Source organism: Corvus brachyrhynchos, unplaced genomic scaffold (genome assembly GCF_000691975.1).
Source record: "Corvus brachyrhynchos isolate BGI_N302 unplaced genomic scaffold, ASM69197v1 scaffold705, whole genome shotgun sequence".
NCBI lineage: Eukaryota > Metazoa > Chordata > Aves > Passeriformes > Corvidae > Corvus > Corvus brachyrhynchos.
Genome location: NW_008238346.1, coordinates 1,449,899 through 1,468,726, shown reverse-complemented (window position 1 = coordinate 1,468,726; position 18,828 = coordinate 1,449,899). Strand labels below are relative to the sequence as shown.

The following is an 18,828-nucleotide window of genomic DNA, read 5'->3' as shown; positions in this document are numbered from 1 at the left end:
AAATTAAACTGTTACTATAAAAGGGACGCGAAATAGATGGTTTAAATTAAATTCTTTATTAAAAGTACTTCAAAAATATTAATCAAAGGAAAAACAGGTGTTTGCCAATCCCAAAATAAAGAAAGGAAATAAAGCAGGAAACTACGTTAACAAAAACGTATTTTTTAGTAAGACCACCTGAAGTGGTTCAACAATACATCTCTTTTTTAAGTATTTCAAAATCAAGAGAAAAAAGAACTGGTAAGCTGAATAATATAAAGAAGTACAAATTCCCAATTCAAAATTCTACCCGTGCTTTTTAAAGGGAGTGACAAATGCTCTCTTCTTCTGAGATTTACCACACCTCTTCCTTTCCCTCCCTTAGTTAAAATAATCCTTCGAATTCCCTATCCTTAGATGAAGGGTCATTATTAATGTGAAACTTAGCTCATCGAGCTAATTTGCTATAAGGATCAGCTGTTTTCTTTTAAATAAACCAAAAGCATCAGATCAATTTAAAAATCTGTTCACTAGAGAAAACTCTTGCTGATAACATTAAAAACACAAACTGGACTTATAAAGAGCTGTGCACATCAAAACCCCGTAAGACCATAATCAAAAATATACATAAACTTCAGCATACAATAAAAAATTGCAGGAACTTGCTACAAACAACATGGCACTATTAAGTATTTCAGATGGTCTAACTTGTACAAATATTCTTAGATTTTGATTTGACTCAACTTGGCACACAATGAGCAGTTACCTACTAAAGAACATGTTTTACATGGCCACATGTTACTTCATAGAGTGCCACGTGCTTAATTCACTGAGGGATCTTCTCCTAGCAAAGAAAAATTGCTGCTTTGCATACAAAAGATACCAGGTATCATTTTTTACAAATTGAAAGCAAGAGGTACAGCCAAAATTAATTTTTTTTAAATTAAACTTGATGTCACTTTAAAAAACCATACATGAATTAAATTTAATACGCTACATGGTATTAATCTTGCAGTGAGAATAACAAAGATGACAATATGAAATAAATTTCAAATTGTATGGGAGATAGTAGACATGCTAGAGATGGGCAGTTGTGGATAGAGATTAAACACTGCATTCAGATATTTCAACAGTGCCTCCTGGTCTTAAAATAGCCCTGAGTCAGAAGATGCGTGTACCACACTTGGTACTTACTATATACTAGTTTTCCAGATGTCAGCCATGCTCTGTGACAACTTTTTAACTGTTTAACAGATTTTTAGGTGAAAGGAGCTGTTGGCATGTTTAATCTAATCTCTTATCAGAAAGCAAACCGGTTCCCCTGATAGCTGTAGAGTAAAATGAAAGGCTTCAGATAAAGTGTTTTAACCTTCAGTTGCACTCCACAAGCAGAGAGCAACAGCACAAAGTGACTGGTCCAAAAAGACACCTCAAAAGAGGAAACTAGAACAAAATTCCAGAGTCATTATTCTTCTGGTCTGGGGACAACTCCTTCCTAAACCAAAGCCTGTAGGTTTGTATGAATTTAAACTTGTGTCACCGGTTGCCATCTGAGAGAGATCAAATCCTTTCTACAACCCCTACATCCCTAATGTATAATATGGTCTGGCTAACAGTTGATGCCTGAGAAAAATAGGGAATGGGCACAGAAAGGTGATGGGGGTGGGAGGGCAACCACTCTTAGCAGAACTGCAGAAGAGATGAGAACCCCTCCAGATTATTGCTACTAACTACCAAAGCCAAAGCATGAAATGTAATTATTCTGTTGGAAATACAAAAGTATAGTTAAACACAATACAAAGTTTGACTTAATTTTACTGGTTTAACAGTAAAGTGACTTTTAGTGTATTTTAATTTTTCTTTTCCGCCACCAAAACCTTCTGATATACCAGGCAGGCCAGTGTAGGAAGCAGAATCAAATTCACAAATTACCAAAGTCAGCAGGGTCCATCATTTTTTGCCCTGCTCAAACCAAAGTGCATTATCCTCCTCCTGCAAAGTCTAGGAATTCTCATAAAGATGTTACCTATCAGAAAACTATTTAACATGACTTTAAAATTAGTCTCTATAACCCCTAGGAGTTTAAATGCCATCTGAACAGAGCAAAGAGTTATCTCTACTTTCAGTCTAACGGTATCATCCAAAGACAGGTTCTCCCTCATTATTTCACTATTAAAAGGCTAAATTGTGACCATATCGGCAGTCAGTTATTTTCCAGCTCTGATTCCAGACTGTAACATTGCTGACTGTGTATGTGTGAAAGATGCACACAAGATACTTGCAAAACCTGAGTGACAGAAGCTCAGGTACCCATCATGTACCACACCCAACACCTGCATAAGGCTAGAGAGCACAAACTCTTAGTGACACATTTTTCTGAAACTGTCTAAGCAATGAAAATTCAACTTAAAATTCATTTAATAGGCGTTCATCAAAATGCATGTAACTCTCAGACCTGCTCGTCTCAATTCTGATGTGTTCCTTTGAATCACTCTTTGCTTGTGCCTGCTTCTCACATAAAGAAAATATTATAGCCTTTTTCTTTCTGCAGTATACTAATCATTCTGAAAATGCTGAGCTGCAGTTATAATACATCCGTACGCACTGGTCTCCGCATCTAATTACTGAGTGATGGTACATACACTCACTAAAATAACTGTCCCCACTCTAGTCTTACCAGGATGAATATCCAACCAAAATACAAAATAAAAAATATTTTCATAAATACGCTGAATCAATGAACTCAGAATTAATTAGCCACTAGAAGCTATCCTAACCTTGAATGGAAGCAGTACGTATGTATTTAACTATATTGGGTTTGCATTGGAAATGTATTAATTAAAACATAAAACCGAAATTATAATTAGCTAAAAATGATACAAAAAATACAAAAATATTTCACATTGCAACAGAGACAAACAACAGCTGGACCTTATTTTGATCTATCAATGAAAGCATTGCATTTTACTCAATTCACACTGCATACAGTAAGACAAAGCAACTGAAATTTATTTAATTTAATTTTTCATTGGTAGTCTTTTTTTCCCTTTTCAAATTACTATTTAAAGCCCTTCTGTGAAATGAAAGACTTATATAAATGTAAATCACATTGTATGAGCAGTTTATACCTCACTGGCAATGCAATAAAAACATTACCCTTTCCTAAGTGAAAGATGCATTTAATTTTTTAAGTCTGCCCTACTATACAAAGCAAACATATAAAATGTGTAACACATGAATATACCTTTATAATTTTAGCTAATTAAGAAATGTGAGAATTATTTTATGCAGACCAGTTCTGGTCTGGGTTCCACTTTGTATCTTCCCTGCAGTTAAATGATGCCCAACAGCAGATACTGGGAGAAGAACCTAAGGAAAGGGGAAAGGACACCCTGAAACTTCCTGAAGAGTGAGGGAAGATTTTAACAGTGACTTCCCAAATGTAGAAGCAACTGTTCTGTTTTCCTTCTGCATAACTGGCATGTCACCCCATGAGCTTTTAGCATCTACATCTACCATGCAAACACTGAGACCAAAATGTCTCCTGCCCATCACATGCAGTACTGTCTGGTTTTCACTAGTGTGAGGCAACACCTCACAGCCTCATCCCTGCCCTTCCAAACTTGGAGGACAAAATGAGCAAGTCACTTCCCACTTGACACTTGCCTGTCAATTTTACTGCTTTACATTTACTAAGTCTAGAATTGAAGCCAACAAAAACCAGAAGTTTCTTTGCCTTTATGAGACCACCACGAGAACTACACAAGGCTTATAATAACACAAATTTAGAATGTAAGAGTGGGAGCCACTGCTTTCAATCAGATAAAGAAAAGGCTGAGCTTATTGCAATTGCCCAACAGTAGCAGAATCCAATTAAAGAAGTTTCATTAACAGAATAGTCCAAGGAAAAAAACCTTAGACAAAGCACCAAATGTTGACCAGATCTCCCATAAGTGAGCCTATGCTTGATGCTACCAAGCACAGAATGCTCACTGACCAAAGCACAAGGTCATGCTTAAATGATGAGAGTATGAATATTGCTGTGAAAGCTGGAGCAGAAGCCTCTACACTTTGCTCCATCAGAAGGGTGAGTAATGAATAACATCAAACCCATCAGTCGCGTCTGAACGTTGCCCCCGATCACTAAGAGAGCTGCAGGTGCTCAGACATTTCAGAACAAGACTTCTGCTTTTGCTAAGCCAGCCAAATTTAAAATATCATTTTAAGTTAGTTTCACATTTCTTCAGAAATATCTTTATTTCTAGGCACTTAAAGCTCTCAACCACAATTTTGCATAACCTGAGCCATACCAATTCCACACGTCTGGTTCTGGTCAGCACTTCATGTTTTATCAACTGTAGGCTTTAAGAGCACAACAGTGTTCTCAGACGTACACCGGGGTAAGGGTAGAAGCCTGGTTTGGAGCACACTTTCAACCAGCAAAACCAATAAATAAATAATATTTAATTTCATGAAAGCTGTGATTTCAGCTTCTGAGCTATAGTGCCACAGCAAAGGGCAGGAGTGTAATGAAGAGCTGTAAACATGCCTCCCATTTTCCTAACCATCTCTTAGGAACAGTGCTGTATCAGACACTGGAAAGTGTGTCCACTGGAAGAATTTTTTGTGCTTTCAAAGTATAATTTTGGAACATTTACAACTGACTATTCTTTTTCTTATTAAAATTTCTGTTGCCTTAGATGTCTGTAAATATGGCACATTTGACTAAAATCAAACTGCACACCTAAGAACACAAAACTAGAAAATTACAAAGCAGATGAATCTGATTTTTTTAAAAGCTGTAACTCTGCTTCTATTTCTTTCTCAAATAAGTTTTTCTATGCTTTTACATAAGAAATTGTGAACACATTTGTACTGAATGCTAAAATTAAAAGTTCAAAGAGGGAACACTCACAATGTGGTAATTGCAGGACAAATTATCTAAGATATCTTGTAATCCTAAGAAACAATTTACTCCACCCAAAATTTGTTTTCAGTCTCAACAGTTCAATTAATAATTTTAATATAAATGTTATGGTCTTCACCTTCTTCTATATAACTTTTGGATATATTAGTGTGCCAGCTAAGTATACAGAGATAAGACACAGTGTAAATAAAAGTAGCTAAGAATTCCACCCCCCCAAAAGAAAAAAAAAAACACCCCAACATGGTAGAGGGGTGCAATCTGCAATGAAAATACTAAGCAGCTACGATCCCACTATGATTTTGATTCTGGGCTTGAGACTCTTGGAATGTGCTAAGACATTCCACAAAGCTCATTTTTCTTACAGGAAGTTATCTAATATAAAAAGTACTCTATAATTTTCAATCAACAGAAATACAGATATGAATGTATTAAGCCAATATCTACAACACAAGGCATTAGGTCACTTCCTGACAACTAATATCTAAAATTGACATTTGTTACTGCACAAAAGCATGCTTATACAGCATTAGTTGAGGGAAGAACTTGGTATTTTTACAGAGTGGGTATATTGGCTCTGCTACCTCTGTAATCACCGCTGATGCATAATCCCTTCCCTGCCACTCCCCTGCATGTCACCCTCATGTCCCTTCCCCACAGCTCCACAACATTTCAGTACATGCTGTTAGTTACCAAAGAAGCTTTTTTTAAAAATTGGCAGATTTAGAAATCTTTCTTTGGTAAAACCAAAACTTGTTGAGATAGTCCAGCAGTTACTTTAAGAGGGTTTTTTTGATGGAGAGAAGGGAAGGGGTCCTTTCTGAGGGGAGGGAGAAATAGAAAAGGAAGGGGGCTGTTTGGTTTTCAAAGCAGCGTGACAAAAACATCCTTCTAAAGAAAAACCGAGGCCCACAGTGGGGGAGGAGGGGACAGACCCAGCAGTAATGGAAAGTCTGGTCCATAACAGGAGGCTCATAGGCTCACAGAACATCAAATATTTATAACGAGCAAATGTGCTTGGTCTGTTTTGTCCCTGCTCTGTAACCCACAGAGTTTGACCGAACTGAGAACCATTAACAGCACTCATACAGTGAGCGTCCTGACATCTGGAAGCGTGTAAATGTTGCAAGGAAGGCTAGTTGTGGCAAACACCAGCAGATAGCCAGGAGCAGGGAAGAGGCAGAAACTGCAGCGAGAGACAGAGAGGCCGAAGGGCCGCCCCCAGCGCGCACGCAGGCGGCCACGCGCCATTGACTTGCCGGGTTTTTCTCAGTACTCAAAGTTTCTTGCTGAACAATCCCAACCACAAAGCAAGCTGTAATCTAAAAATCATGCCACAACTTGCTTTAATATGTTCAACCAAAACTGTGATGACTAAGAAATAAAGCCAATGTTGCTGAACTGGCTACGGCTGCCTTTTCTGCAACATGCATAAATGTAGGCTGATCATTATCATTTAAGATGGAACCTAAAGTTTTTCTCTTCACTATTAAATTCTGTTTGCAAACTACACGAGGCGCAAACATGGATTGCTGATTTTAAGCTCTTATTTAAATACTTTTTTTTTTTAACTTACTGTTTACAAAAGATATTTTCCAGTGGAGCAAAAACTGAACTAGAGTAAGGTTAACGACATGACAGCTCACTGCTCTCTCTTACTATTATTCAGCTGTCTTTGGTGGTTTCTTGAGCTCTAAGACATTGATATTCGGCTCAGATAACCACATAAAGAGACAGCTACCTACATTTAAGAGCGAGTAACTCCTAAACCCTATAAAGACAATGCAAGGGAAAACCAAAACAAAGTAAACAGAGAGAAATCCAGTCCAGCCAGGTATAAACCTGACTCAAAAGAAACCACCTGAGCTTACAGAAACTTTTCAGAAGAAATAGGTGAGTCCAAACTATCCTGACTGCAGAGTGAGCAATTTCCTATCTATCACATGTGACTTAACTGCCTAATAAATTTGTGCCTCTCCTACTCAAAGACCTTTCCCTGTAAGTACAGTCATGCAGCATATTACAAGTGAGATTCTTCTGGTCCTTTGAGAAGTTCAGTGACTACCAGGCACTAAGCAACTTTGTAAATCATACTACTACTCTGCACAAGAATTAACAGCATTAGTCTATAAGCCTTGAATATGGAAATCTCACACTTGCTTAGAGAATTTTTCCCATAATTAACAGTTTATCCAGAGAACTCACTCCCTAAATGTGACACATACACTACACATAAGTGTTATGTAAAACAACATTCAGTAAGATTTACAAAATAGCTACAAAAATAAAGGCTGTACTTATGAATGGTGTAAGTTAGATGCAAACTCCAGATGGAATGGGATCTCCAGAGTTTAAAAATATCATCGGTCCAGGAAGGAAGTTTAGTTCCAGTGGATACATCATCAATGTAAACTCCACTCAGGTCAAACTTCCTCAACCAAAAGCCACAGTAACTCCACATTCAACAGTTTATTGCTAGAAGAAAAGCTGGAGTGTCACTAAATGGTTCCTCACGTTACAATGCATTACAGTACATTAATAAAATGGTCAACAATGAATACCATTAAACTTACAACATTCATTATTCTGAGTATGTTCTGGTGACAAACAGAGCTTAAAAACAAGATGGCCTTGTTTTCAGTCTTTTTAAATTACAGCAGCCATCTTTTTCTGCCATCTGTTTAAAACTGATTTAATGAGATAGGAAAAATTTTGTTACTTCATCCCATACGAGATTCTGAAACCAACCAGGACTGTGTTTATATTAGCCCATTATTTCCAATGTAAGTTGCAAACTCTGTATTCTATTGCATAAAAGCATGTGGACTTGGGAAATTTTTTAGATGTTGCACCAAAGAACATAACATATACATAATTAATTTAGAACATATATTACATTAGTTCCATTTTTCTTTAGTCAAAGATGTTAGTTAAAACTATCTGCCAAAGTACTACACTTCAACTACAAGTTTTTTAGCCTTTCATTTCTTTATATGGTCAGTTTCATTACAGAATGAACAAACAAACAGTACACATTTGCTTATAAACACAGAACACCTTAAGATTTAGAAGCAATGGACTTGGATTTTTTTCACTGTAACTCTCATTCTTAAATTATTTAAAGTAACATTTAAGGTAACAAGCACACCTTGCTTTTAATCTCAAGCATGAAGCTGCCTTGAGCTGAACACCAGTCATTCTACAGCCACTGACAGATACTCCTTAGATTTGTTCCACTTACTGAACATTTTGAAATAGTGATTTATTTTCTCTTCTCCAGCCTCTTAACATACCTATGGTTTCTGGCAGGTCCAGGAGCTCATTGTGCTGCAAGTCAAGGTTGGTGATCTGCGTGCAGCTTCCAATCTCTTCTGGAAGATGCTCAAGCTGATTGTGCGCTACATCCAGCGTTATGAGGTTACACAACTCACCTACAAGCACACAGGAAAACCAAACATAAAGGTCTTTAATGTACAGCTCTCGACAATGACCTCCACACAGAGATTAATAGAATCAGATGGATTTTGGGATAAGCTGAAAAAAAGCTACTGCTACCATAAAGTTATACATATAAAATAAGGTATTACAGGATCATAATTTCCTCAGTCAGATCTAAAACCTGATCAACAGTTTTGAAAAGCTCAGATAAAGCTTTAATAGATTCTCCACAGAAATGTTATTTATTGATTGATTTTCTTCTGACTGTTCAAGCTATGGAAGACCAGTACAAAACTTTTATCTTACATTTGTTTCAGGCTGACCAGAAGTTTAAAACATCACTAAGTAAATGAATTGTATTAAATTTTGAGAAATTAAGATCTGTTTCTATATCATGAATTATTTCCAGGCACAAAATCAACAGTTAAGAGACAGCGAAATTATCTGGCTGACAACCTAGATAATCCAAAGTCCTGAGTGCTATTTTTAAACTTTTTTAGTCATCACAAAAAAGACAACTTACGATAAGTAAAGTGTATGCAAGCAGACTTATAGCAATTAAAAGTTTGAAATAAAAGGCTTATCTGTTAAGCACTAAAAAAGTTTGGATTTGCTTGGAGTTTAGAGTCACTTTACATGGAACTTCTTCATTTCTGACATTTATAAACTAATTTAAAAGCACAGCTAGGCACAACTCTGTGAACAGTAGTTTCACCTATTTTTATGTCAAACACACTGTGTTCTGAGCAAAAGATTGTTGGGTTTGAGGAAAAGAAAAAACCAACTGTGTGCATGAATACAGGTGTATGTATTCACATTTCTTGTATCTGATGGGGGTGAAACTAATGCATATGATTTAACACCTTCCACTCTCTCCAGTAAAGATGAGGTCACTGCATTTGTATATTAGAGCATGACTCAGTGGGTAACAAATTTGGAAGAGTAGCAAATTCCTTTTGAGGAGCAAATATCTATTTTAAGCTTCAGCACTGTATCTTTGACACAAGGATTTTCTCACAGGCCTGCAGGATTATCTTGGGCAAGTTCTGACGTGTAGAGTGTCTACTCGTTAGGTCAGCAGATAATCACAATTGGTGATTTAATAAACCATAAAATACTATGAATTCAGACTCTGTACTGAGTTCAGGCATCATGTAGCCACAATACTCACTATGTATCACAGAACAATTGTGAAAGGCCAAGAAAAAAGTCAACCTCAAAGCTTCATTATTCTGTTTTTCTTAGATTGTTCACATATAACTTGTATGTTAACATATCTTATTTCCCACACTAATTAAACCAAAAGGGAATGTTTTTCTAGAAGCTAGGCAGATGGAAATGTAAAGCTGGTGCTGAAGCAGCTACTCCACCACTGTGCGGCCCTTCTCTTACGTCGAGTGTATTCCAGACAACCAGAGGCAACATCAAATGTGCTGTATCCAGCACTGCATAAGCCACACATTTCAATGCCATTAACATGCAGCAGAAAACAAATGTAAGAAAAAACTGAGCAAGAGTTAATGGTCTGTGGCAATGGCATCTTTTTATTATTCATGGAAACAAGTGGGCAAAGTGTAGAATGCAATTGGAGGAAGAAAAGCTTGAGGAAGACTTAAACATCTCCCTTTAAACAAACAAAAAAAGAGCCTCACAAAATTTTACTAAGGTTACTCAAGAAGCCTCACACACTTCAGGGCAGTAGTTTTCACTTCATGATTGCTGTTTTCATTTGTTTTCACTTCAGACCTTAACCAATGATGTCAAATTTGAAATATGGCATAAATTCCATTTCATTGCACTGAGTTCTCATTTCCTTGACTCTTCCCACTCTACATCTGCTGAAGTAGAAGAAATACTTGGGCGTTTTGCAGCAACATGTGCTGCACTTCATTTTTGCACCTGCTGATATCTTTGACAACAGCAAGCTACATGTTTGAAACAAACATCTTACTACCTAATTCTGAGGAGGAAAAATAATGAAAAGCGATGCCTATGTCTCTCTAGAAAATTAAGGGCAACCTAACACTTTAGTTTAATTTGGATAGCCATACTTAATATTGCTATATTAAAGATGCAGGCATTATTTTAAAAAGCAACACTGGTAAGCATTTAATAAAAATATTGAATGTTAAAATAGATTGAGGACTGCCCAACAAATTTTAGACTTTAGAGCAGAAATCAAACAAAAGTTAAAGCCCTATCATGAAGCATAGTGATTTAAGGAAAAGAATTCAAGAGACATCAAAATATTCAGCTTTTAATTCACATTGCTCAGTAAGGAATCTTGTTCTTGAACGTAAGGATACTTATGGTTTGACAGTATTTCACCAAAATGGGTTTATTGCTCCCTCTAAGGTAGGAGAGGGAGACGAAATGCTGTTGGCACTGAAATTTTTTCAATACTTTAACTTGAATTGCTGAGACACAACAGAGAGCACGCAAGTCAACAAAAATCACTTAAGGTACATTTCTCCTGTTGCTGTCCATGACTTATGGCAAAAAAATCTTACACCCAGTATGCTTAACAAGGTGAAAAACATTTGGGTGATGTGACAGAGACTCAGATCACAGAAGTGAAGAGCATGAACCCAGTCTACTAACTTAAACACTTCATTTGAGATCGAAATGAAAGAAAGTCTCAGAATCATTTCATAACCCTAACAGCACATATATAAAGAGGTTAACTCAGAAACAACAGGTAATTAATCAGAGATAATCACAGAATATTCTGAGGGGGAAAGGACACACAAGGATATAGTTCAGCTCTTAAGCGAATGGCCCACAGGGTGACCGAATCCACGTCCTTGGTGTCATGAGCACCATGCTCTAATCAACTGAGCTAAATGGTTTTTTACATCTTCACATGCAAAGGCATACAGAGGACCAGCTGTGGCATGAGAACTAAAATATGGGGTGTTCAAGTATGTGTGAGACCAGACACAGTGCATAAATTGAAAGGCTCTTCAGAGCACCTCACAGACTGAAGGCTGTTACTGCATGTGGGGCTTGAACACCTACGATGAGGTAAAAGGAAGAGCAACTAGGGATGGTAAGAGTTGCTATGGAATCTTTAGGGAAGGGGAAAGAGAGGAATCAAGGTAGCTCAGAAGGACAAGTGTAGGAAAATAGAGGAATAATGAAATAAAAGGGTCCAGTCCCTTACAAACTAATGCTGGTCATGTCCTGTGGCCCACCAGCACCACCTGCCCTGTCTTTTCTTTAAGCTCTATTTTCCTGGGTGAGAAGCTCTCTGTTCTGAGGTCTGAGTACCAGCAACAGTGTAGTTAATGTGTCCAGTACTACTGAACACATCCCAGGCCGTGGGATGAGAAGGGCTCTGGACACGGCGAGCGCGGCCACCCAAGCAGCAGCCACACACCAAGGGTAGCTCCTTACCCTGCTGAGTGACTGCACTAAACTACCCATGAATGGCCACACTGTGCACAGCACTGCTCACAACAGCAGCTCTGTCAGGAGTTACACCAGCACAAACACATGGCATAAACAGTGAACACAACAAATAATGATCTGTAACTACAAAGAGGCCAAACTGGAGGCCATCTGCATAATGCTCTTCCCAGGAGCTGATGTTTCAGTGAGTGGAAGTGTCCTTCTTATTGTCTGAACAGCAGCAGTTGTACTGAGAAAATGCTTTTAAAAAAAAAAAGAAAAAAAGAAAAGAAAAATAAGTTTCACCAAGATACAACTGAAATCTGGCATTTTTGCTTTGCCAGGGTAAGAAGGATATGTCAAAATCAAAAAGAAAGTTTTCCTAAAGGAAAGATTTGTTCAGGTACAAAAAGAAACATGTCTAATGAGTAAGGAGCTCATGATCTTATTCATAGTAACAGAATCCACATTTGCAATTTTTTGGTGTACTACATAAAATTTGCTGAAACACATTTTTATCTTGATTTAACAGAAAGAAGTCAGCTAGAAATGTGCTGCAGATCAAAATCAACCTTAACCAGAAAGCAGTTTCCTGAAGAAAAACCCATTCCTTTTCATCATGTGGACAACTCCAACATCACTTCACTAAAATACTGTTCAAACACCCAAAATCACTACAATAAGGCAAGCACTACTTTAGGGAAATACTAAACACAGGCAAAATGAACTAACTCTTTTTGCCACAAGTAATGTCCAAACCAGACAAGTTCTAAGCTCACAGCAGTGAATAAAGGATTCTCTATGGACTACTTGCAACTGTTTTGAAGGGATAAGCACCCTCACAACAATTAAAAAGTAAACTGGTAAGGTGTTAGGGGTTTGGAGTTAGATGTTTTTGGGGGGGGAGAGGTTTTTTGCCTTTTTTTGTTTGTTTTTTACTATATTGCACTGTGATTGCAAAGGAAAAAAAGGCAATTAAAGCTCAAAGTCTGCCAAGAAAGCAGACAGGAATTGCATGTACTAGCTGGCTTGACAATAAAAGATTTTAAAGTAGGAGCAATGCCCATTTGAAAAACATAAAACAGCTTCTCTATAAATAACCTTCACAAAACAGTCAGTTACACCCTAGCGGGTAGTTTTTAAACATTTGTATTTTAAAAGGCTCTAAAAAAATCACACAATTCACATGCATTTTTCAGAGAAGTTACTTTGTGAAGACTCCAACCACCTTCCATTTAAAAAATTTTTTTAAAATACATCTAAGTATTCACCTCAACAATCCTTAAAAAAGGTGGGGTGAGGAATCACCTCACTGTTGTTCTCATACACACAAAGAATAAATGTTATAGCATGACAAAGCTAAATATACCTGCTTAAAAAAAACCCAGCACAATGAAATGACTAATATTTTCAGCATAATGAGACAGAATTATAGTCCTATTTCATGGCCAACTTTGAAAGCCTGTTATGACAGGAAGGCCAGGTAATATGCTCTGACTTACAAAACTCTGGAAGCTCTTTTTGGCCATTTTAAATGTAAAATACATCTTCATCAAAAAATACTGGAATACACACAAATTAACAGTTGGAGAGAGTATATAGGTCAATAGCAAAGAGGCTTCAGAGTCTCCAATCACTAATTCAGTCAGTGGGCACCCCTCTTGGATGGCAAACACAATTTGTAATGTAGCCTGTTTTCCACTGGATTAACAATGTGCCTGCCCATGCTTAAGCAGATTGGAAATTATGAAATCCTTCACAACATGATAAATGCTAGGCCAGATGACACAGCAAGAGGATCAAGACTCTTATTGAAAGTAGAAGGAAGAGGAGAATGCAAATATTAGTGGGACTTCAGGCTGATGTGTCAGAACATTGGCCATAAGCTAATTTGTAAGTATTAATTATCCAAAATCAGCAATGCTGGGAACAAGTTAGAAACAGCTCCCATAACTTTCGTAGTTATTCATCTTTCACTTGGTTCTCTGCTGGGAAAGGAAAAAAAAAAAAAGGAAAAAGAGTTTTAAGTCTATAAAAACTCTTTCGGACAAGTGTCCTGATTTTAGAAAAAAAAATTTTAAACAATTTTACAGTTTTGGAATCTTTTGCCTCTCTATGAGATCCGAGTACATCACTGTGACAGACAGTCTGAGCTCTTTGCGCTGCATTACCAACTGCCAAAAGAACGGGTAAGCAGTCAGAGCTACTCTGAATTATTACTGCACAACTGTAACTTACACGGAAGAGTTACTGAGGAGAAAATGCAATTTTAATATGGTAACGAGTGACTTATCTACAAAAGCTAAAATACTCATATAAGTAAGAAATAAGCACAGTAATATTATTCACAATTTGCAGAATGCACACCAGGATCTAGTTGTGGGAACCACTCAAAAGCATAGAAGTTACACTCAGCTGAAAAATAAGACCCAAAATCTGCTCTAAAACAAGCTCCAACAAGACACAACAGCAAACACTTTTTATTTATTGCTTATAATTGAAAGCAACAAATATAAATAAAATTAAAAACATGTTCAAACAACATCTCAAATACGAGAAATGTAGAAAAAAGTCTTAGCAAGGGCTCAAGGCAAGATTTGAGGTGGACAGTAGAACCTCATTTGAGTGCCAAGACAAAGGCAAAGCCTTGCACCTAACAGGGAATAACCCTGTAAAAAGGTACAACCTTGCACCAGGAGGTGAGAAACAGCTCTGCAGGGAAGGACCAGGGGTCCTGGTGATGCTGAACCTGGGGTAACACCTAGATCCTGTCCATTCTGAGTGTGGAACAAGCTCTCTAATAAGAAAGGCCCACCATCTCCCAGGCTACATTAGCAAGGGCAGCCTGAGGGAAGCCATTTTTTCCCTCTGTTCAGTACTTTTAAAAGTATTCAAACAGTTAAAATAATTGCAGCATTGATTAAAAAAAAAACACGGGACTTCTAACAAGCTGTCGGTATTTACTGGAATTACACTTGGGGCATCATCCTAGTAAGCTCTGCGAGTAGATGAAAAAGGCAGGACTACTTTATCATTATCCTAAAGCCAGTCTGAAGAAAATGTAATCAGGAGGAATTTGAGTAGCTGACAAGACAAAACTGCATCCCCACAACAGCTTTCACAGGAATCAGAACCCAGATACTAAAGCTGAAGCTGGTCAAAAGGAGTTCTACACTTTTCCTGCAGCTCAAGAAAACCACCAGAACTGGCTCAAATAAGCAGTTACCTCTGACTTCTAGAGAGCAACATACATGCATCAGTGCCTATACTTATTCCACTCCTGTTCAAAACTTCATGCTTTTATCACATTAAAATACAAATGTATAAAAATATTCTCAACCACTGTTTGCAGACATTACCACACCAATTAAGCCCAGAAACACAACTTTTTTTCCTTCAAATTGATGAAACAGAGGAAGGTGTTCTTAGATACAAATAATGTAAATAAATATTTCTCTGTACTGTCAGTTCTACTTAAAAAAAAAAGGGAAATGAAATTCAGAGCATCACTGAAAAGCTTTGTAACTAACAAGTCGTTTAATAAGGAGGCACCACATTCAGCACGGAGTCAGTAGACCTGAACTAACATGGCTGCACACATCTGGTCCACTGTCTATACAGCTGAAAACAAAACAGGTGCAAGTGTTATGAAAAAGAGTTTCGTAGCAGTGAAGAAACCACAAATGATCTAAATATTGGGTAGATGGGGGAAGAGAAGAACAGAAGAGAGTCTCAAAGACATTCCTGGTCTGGTGTAGGCAGATTCCCAGAATTACATTCTAAAAATATTTCCCTTGCAGAACAGCTCTGACCAGATTCTCCCCAGAAAAACAGTTGCATTCACAGACAGAAAACACAATATTTGGAGTCTCAAGAAACTTGCAGAAACTATGTAAATGTAATTTCAACCACGTTGACAGTATTATTTCTATTTGAGTTGTGTGTGCTAACACGACAAAAATATTCAAAACCAGTATAAGATGCAACCTTGTCTTTACAAAGAAAATATTATCAACTTGATTGTGCAAAACAATTCCTTCAACACAACATGGAGGAATGCAATAAAACTCCAAATACAAGAAATGCAAAAGGCTTGCTTAAGTAACAGCCTGAAAACTGAAACAGTTGCTTGGCCTCATCCCAAAACAATTCCTCTGGTTTTCATCCTTCTCATGCTGAATGCCTGACTCACCAAAGCATTCACATTCTTCCATTCTAATCTTCAACTTTTTGATCTCAGTGGAATAGACAATTTACCAGATAAGGAGATGAAGCTGGTGTCCACCTTGAGAACTTGTCCCCACAATCATCCCTCCAGACTGTCTTTTGGCAAAGTTTTCACATGGAAACCTTTTTGTTAAGTTTTTATTTCATGGATGCCACCAGAAATTGAAAAGCCAGGTGAACAGGTAAGTGCTGCCTTGCACTTGGTGTGTGCATGTGTGTGTGTATATATGAGCATATATATATATATATATATATATATATATTTTCAACATCTGCGTAACAGCGACCTTTATGGTCAGGAACAACATTCAAAGCAAACTTGTGGACCTTGCTAAAGATGAAAGGCTTTTACAGGAGTTTAAAGGAAAAAAACAGCCAAGCCTTTGGAAGAGGACTGTACTGAGAATTACTGAAGAAACAAGCTGCACCAGCCTCAGGAAATCCCTGATACGAAAATAGCTGGATGTGGGCAAGGAGTCAGGTTAAGCCTCATATATAAACTTACTCTGTTTCTATGCACATGTTTGCCTAGGGCTAGAGTCAGAACCAGGATACTGGGCAAGATGCACTCTGAAACGATTTATTACCACTGTTGGGTAGGATGCAATTTGTAAGAAAGTCTGGGCTCACAAAGAACGACACAGAGCAGCTTTGCCATCAAGAAACTTCCGTCAGTGGATTCTCACCACTATATGTAAAAACATTACAACATTACATTGTTTCAGGAAGGTGTGGCTGAGCTAGTGGACAGGACTCCAATGAGCTACACCAGGTTTTGTGGTACAAGACATGGAGGGCAGTGGGGAAACGGAGAAAAATATTCTGAAAACATAATCTGATGAATTTTCAATGGCTGTCTGCAGACAGTAATCCACCCTTCCTCACAGCACTTGCAGTGCACTTGACAGGCTTATATACAACAAGAGCAATCCCACTGAGAGGCTTCACAGTGAGCTGCAGTGAGCCCAGCAGATCCCACAACTCAGTGTGGGCCAAGCACGGTCCCGCTCTCCCTGTTCCAGTTCATGCTCTCCCACTCCTCCTCCCACACCAGTTCCAGGCTGATCTGAGACTACACTGATTTCAACCACCTAAAGTAATAGACAACAAAAGCAGCAGCTGGGAAGCTGCCAAGAGGGGAGTGGATACTGCCACTTTCAGTATCATGAAGCTGTTATACATCAGCACGTCCATTTCATGAAAACTCCCACTATTTCACCTGCAGAGCTTTTGGCTAAGCATGAAAAAAACCAAACCAAAACAAAGTATTTGAGTATTTTTATGCCTTAGTCAAACAAATATGATTATATTTGAAAATACAACAATGCATACCAAGACCTCAGCTTATTACGCAGTCAACTGAAGTAATTTCAAATTGCATTAAAAATGTAGAAGCAATATAGATGTTGTCAGGAAAGTGTTAAGAGAAGTCTGATAAATGACTAGCAGAAATTATTTAGTATGTACCTACCTACAATACAGCTTACCTATAATAAAACAACTGATGCAATGGAATGAGAGGTGCTTAATTCTGGGGGGAAAAAAAAGACCAGAAACACACATGTCTGTTTACTAACTATAGATAATAACACTTCCTCTTTCTCACTAAAATGTCTGTTTTAAATGCAAAGCAACTTTTCCTCAAGTGTAGTCACCAACTTTGTGTTATTTAACTACTAAAGACAGTTGAAAGTCCAAAACGGACCCAAACTTTAGCTTGTTTCCTAGCAGCTCAGAGCTGGCAGATTCACCTCTTCCAGGTTTTCCTCAAGACAACAAACACCTTAAACACGTCAGTCATTACCTTAAACAGGTGAGTCATAAGGTAGTTTCCAGGACCACCTGAGAACAAATGTAGGCAACAGAGGGAAAGTGTTGCATCTAAGACAATGGAACATTACTGGCACAAAAACCAACTACTCAAAAACATAGTGGGTGTTAGAAAAAAAGGTCTCAATTATCAGAGCACTTAAAAGTCCCTACATTCAATTTATTTCAATGAGAGTAGAAGGAAAATAAACTTTATTTTATAAGGCTGGAGACTAAAGATTCCTAGAAAAGTAATTAAATGGGATGATTGCTTACAAATCAGGTGACCCTTTATTTTAAAGCATCAAGATCCTAAAGTTGGAAAGCCGTTTATTCTTATACAAAACTGCAATTTTTTGTTTAGTAACAGTGAAAGCCATCACAAGTCTGTAGCAAAAGGGTAAGACTTTAATGCTATCCCTCCTTGAGGGAACAATAGCAACATTTTTCAAACTGAAGTCTGGATCTTTAATTTTCTTTTTGTCCAGGCCAACCTTTTGTAGCACATCTCCCTCCAAAGGACAAAGTAAAGAAAACCTCGGATTCTTTGCACAGTGCGCACCAGATCAGCAACATGAGCACATCATAGTTAACTGCTGCAAGACTCTTCCTCTCTGGACAAGTCAGCGGGTTACATAAGCTTTGAATTTTTAAAAATATGAACAAGCACACTAGCATGCCATTGTGAGCCTTAGGCCTTAGAACAATGGGGCATTTTTAAAAAGAATTTGAAATGCTCTGCATGATATTGCTTTGTAAAAAGATAATGGCTTCATTTTACTTCATGCTCTGCAGCAACAAAAATTTCTGTGTTATTTACAAGGTGATAATGTAAGTGCTTGCTAGTTTATAGTATTTAGATACTGTACTATAAAACATGAAAGGGATTAAAAGAATCGAGACTTAAAAGGGAAGGGTTTTTTTTAACATGCATGTGAAATGTAGAGAAACAGAAATTCCACTGGAAAGTCAGAAATACAGTTCCCAGTAGTTTCATTTTTCAGCTGTGTTTTCAACTCGAGTATTTCATCAAAAAAAGTAACGTGAAAGTAAGTGACTAG

At 37.5% G+C, this 18,828-nt stretch overlaps 1 protein-coding gene across 2 annotated transcripts in view; it reads right to left on the bottom strand.

Annotated features, from left to right (window-relative positions):
• The window catches only part of SHOC2 (SHOC2, leucine rich repeat scaffold protein), a 65,008-nt gene that overhangs the window by 19,279 nt on the left and 26,901 nt on the right, over positions 1 to 18,828 (bottom strand). For both annotated transcript variants that reach the window (XM_017735183.1, XM_008634410.2), the window contains exon 3: positions 8,197 to 8,334. In XM_017735183.1, the coding sequence (XP_017590672.1) occupies positions 8,197 to 8,334 (138 nt within the window). The remainder of the gene's footprint in view (positions 1 to 8,196; positions 8,335 to 18,828) is intronic.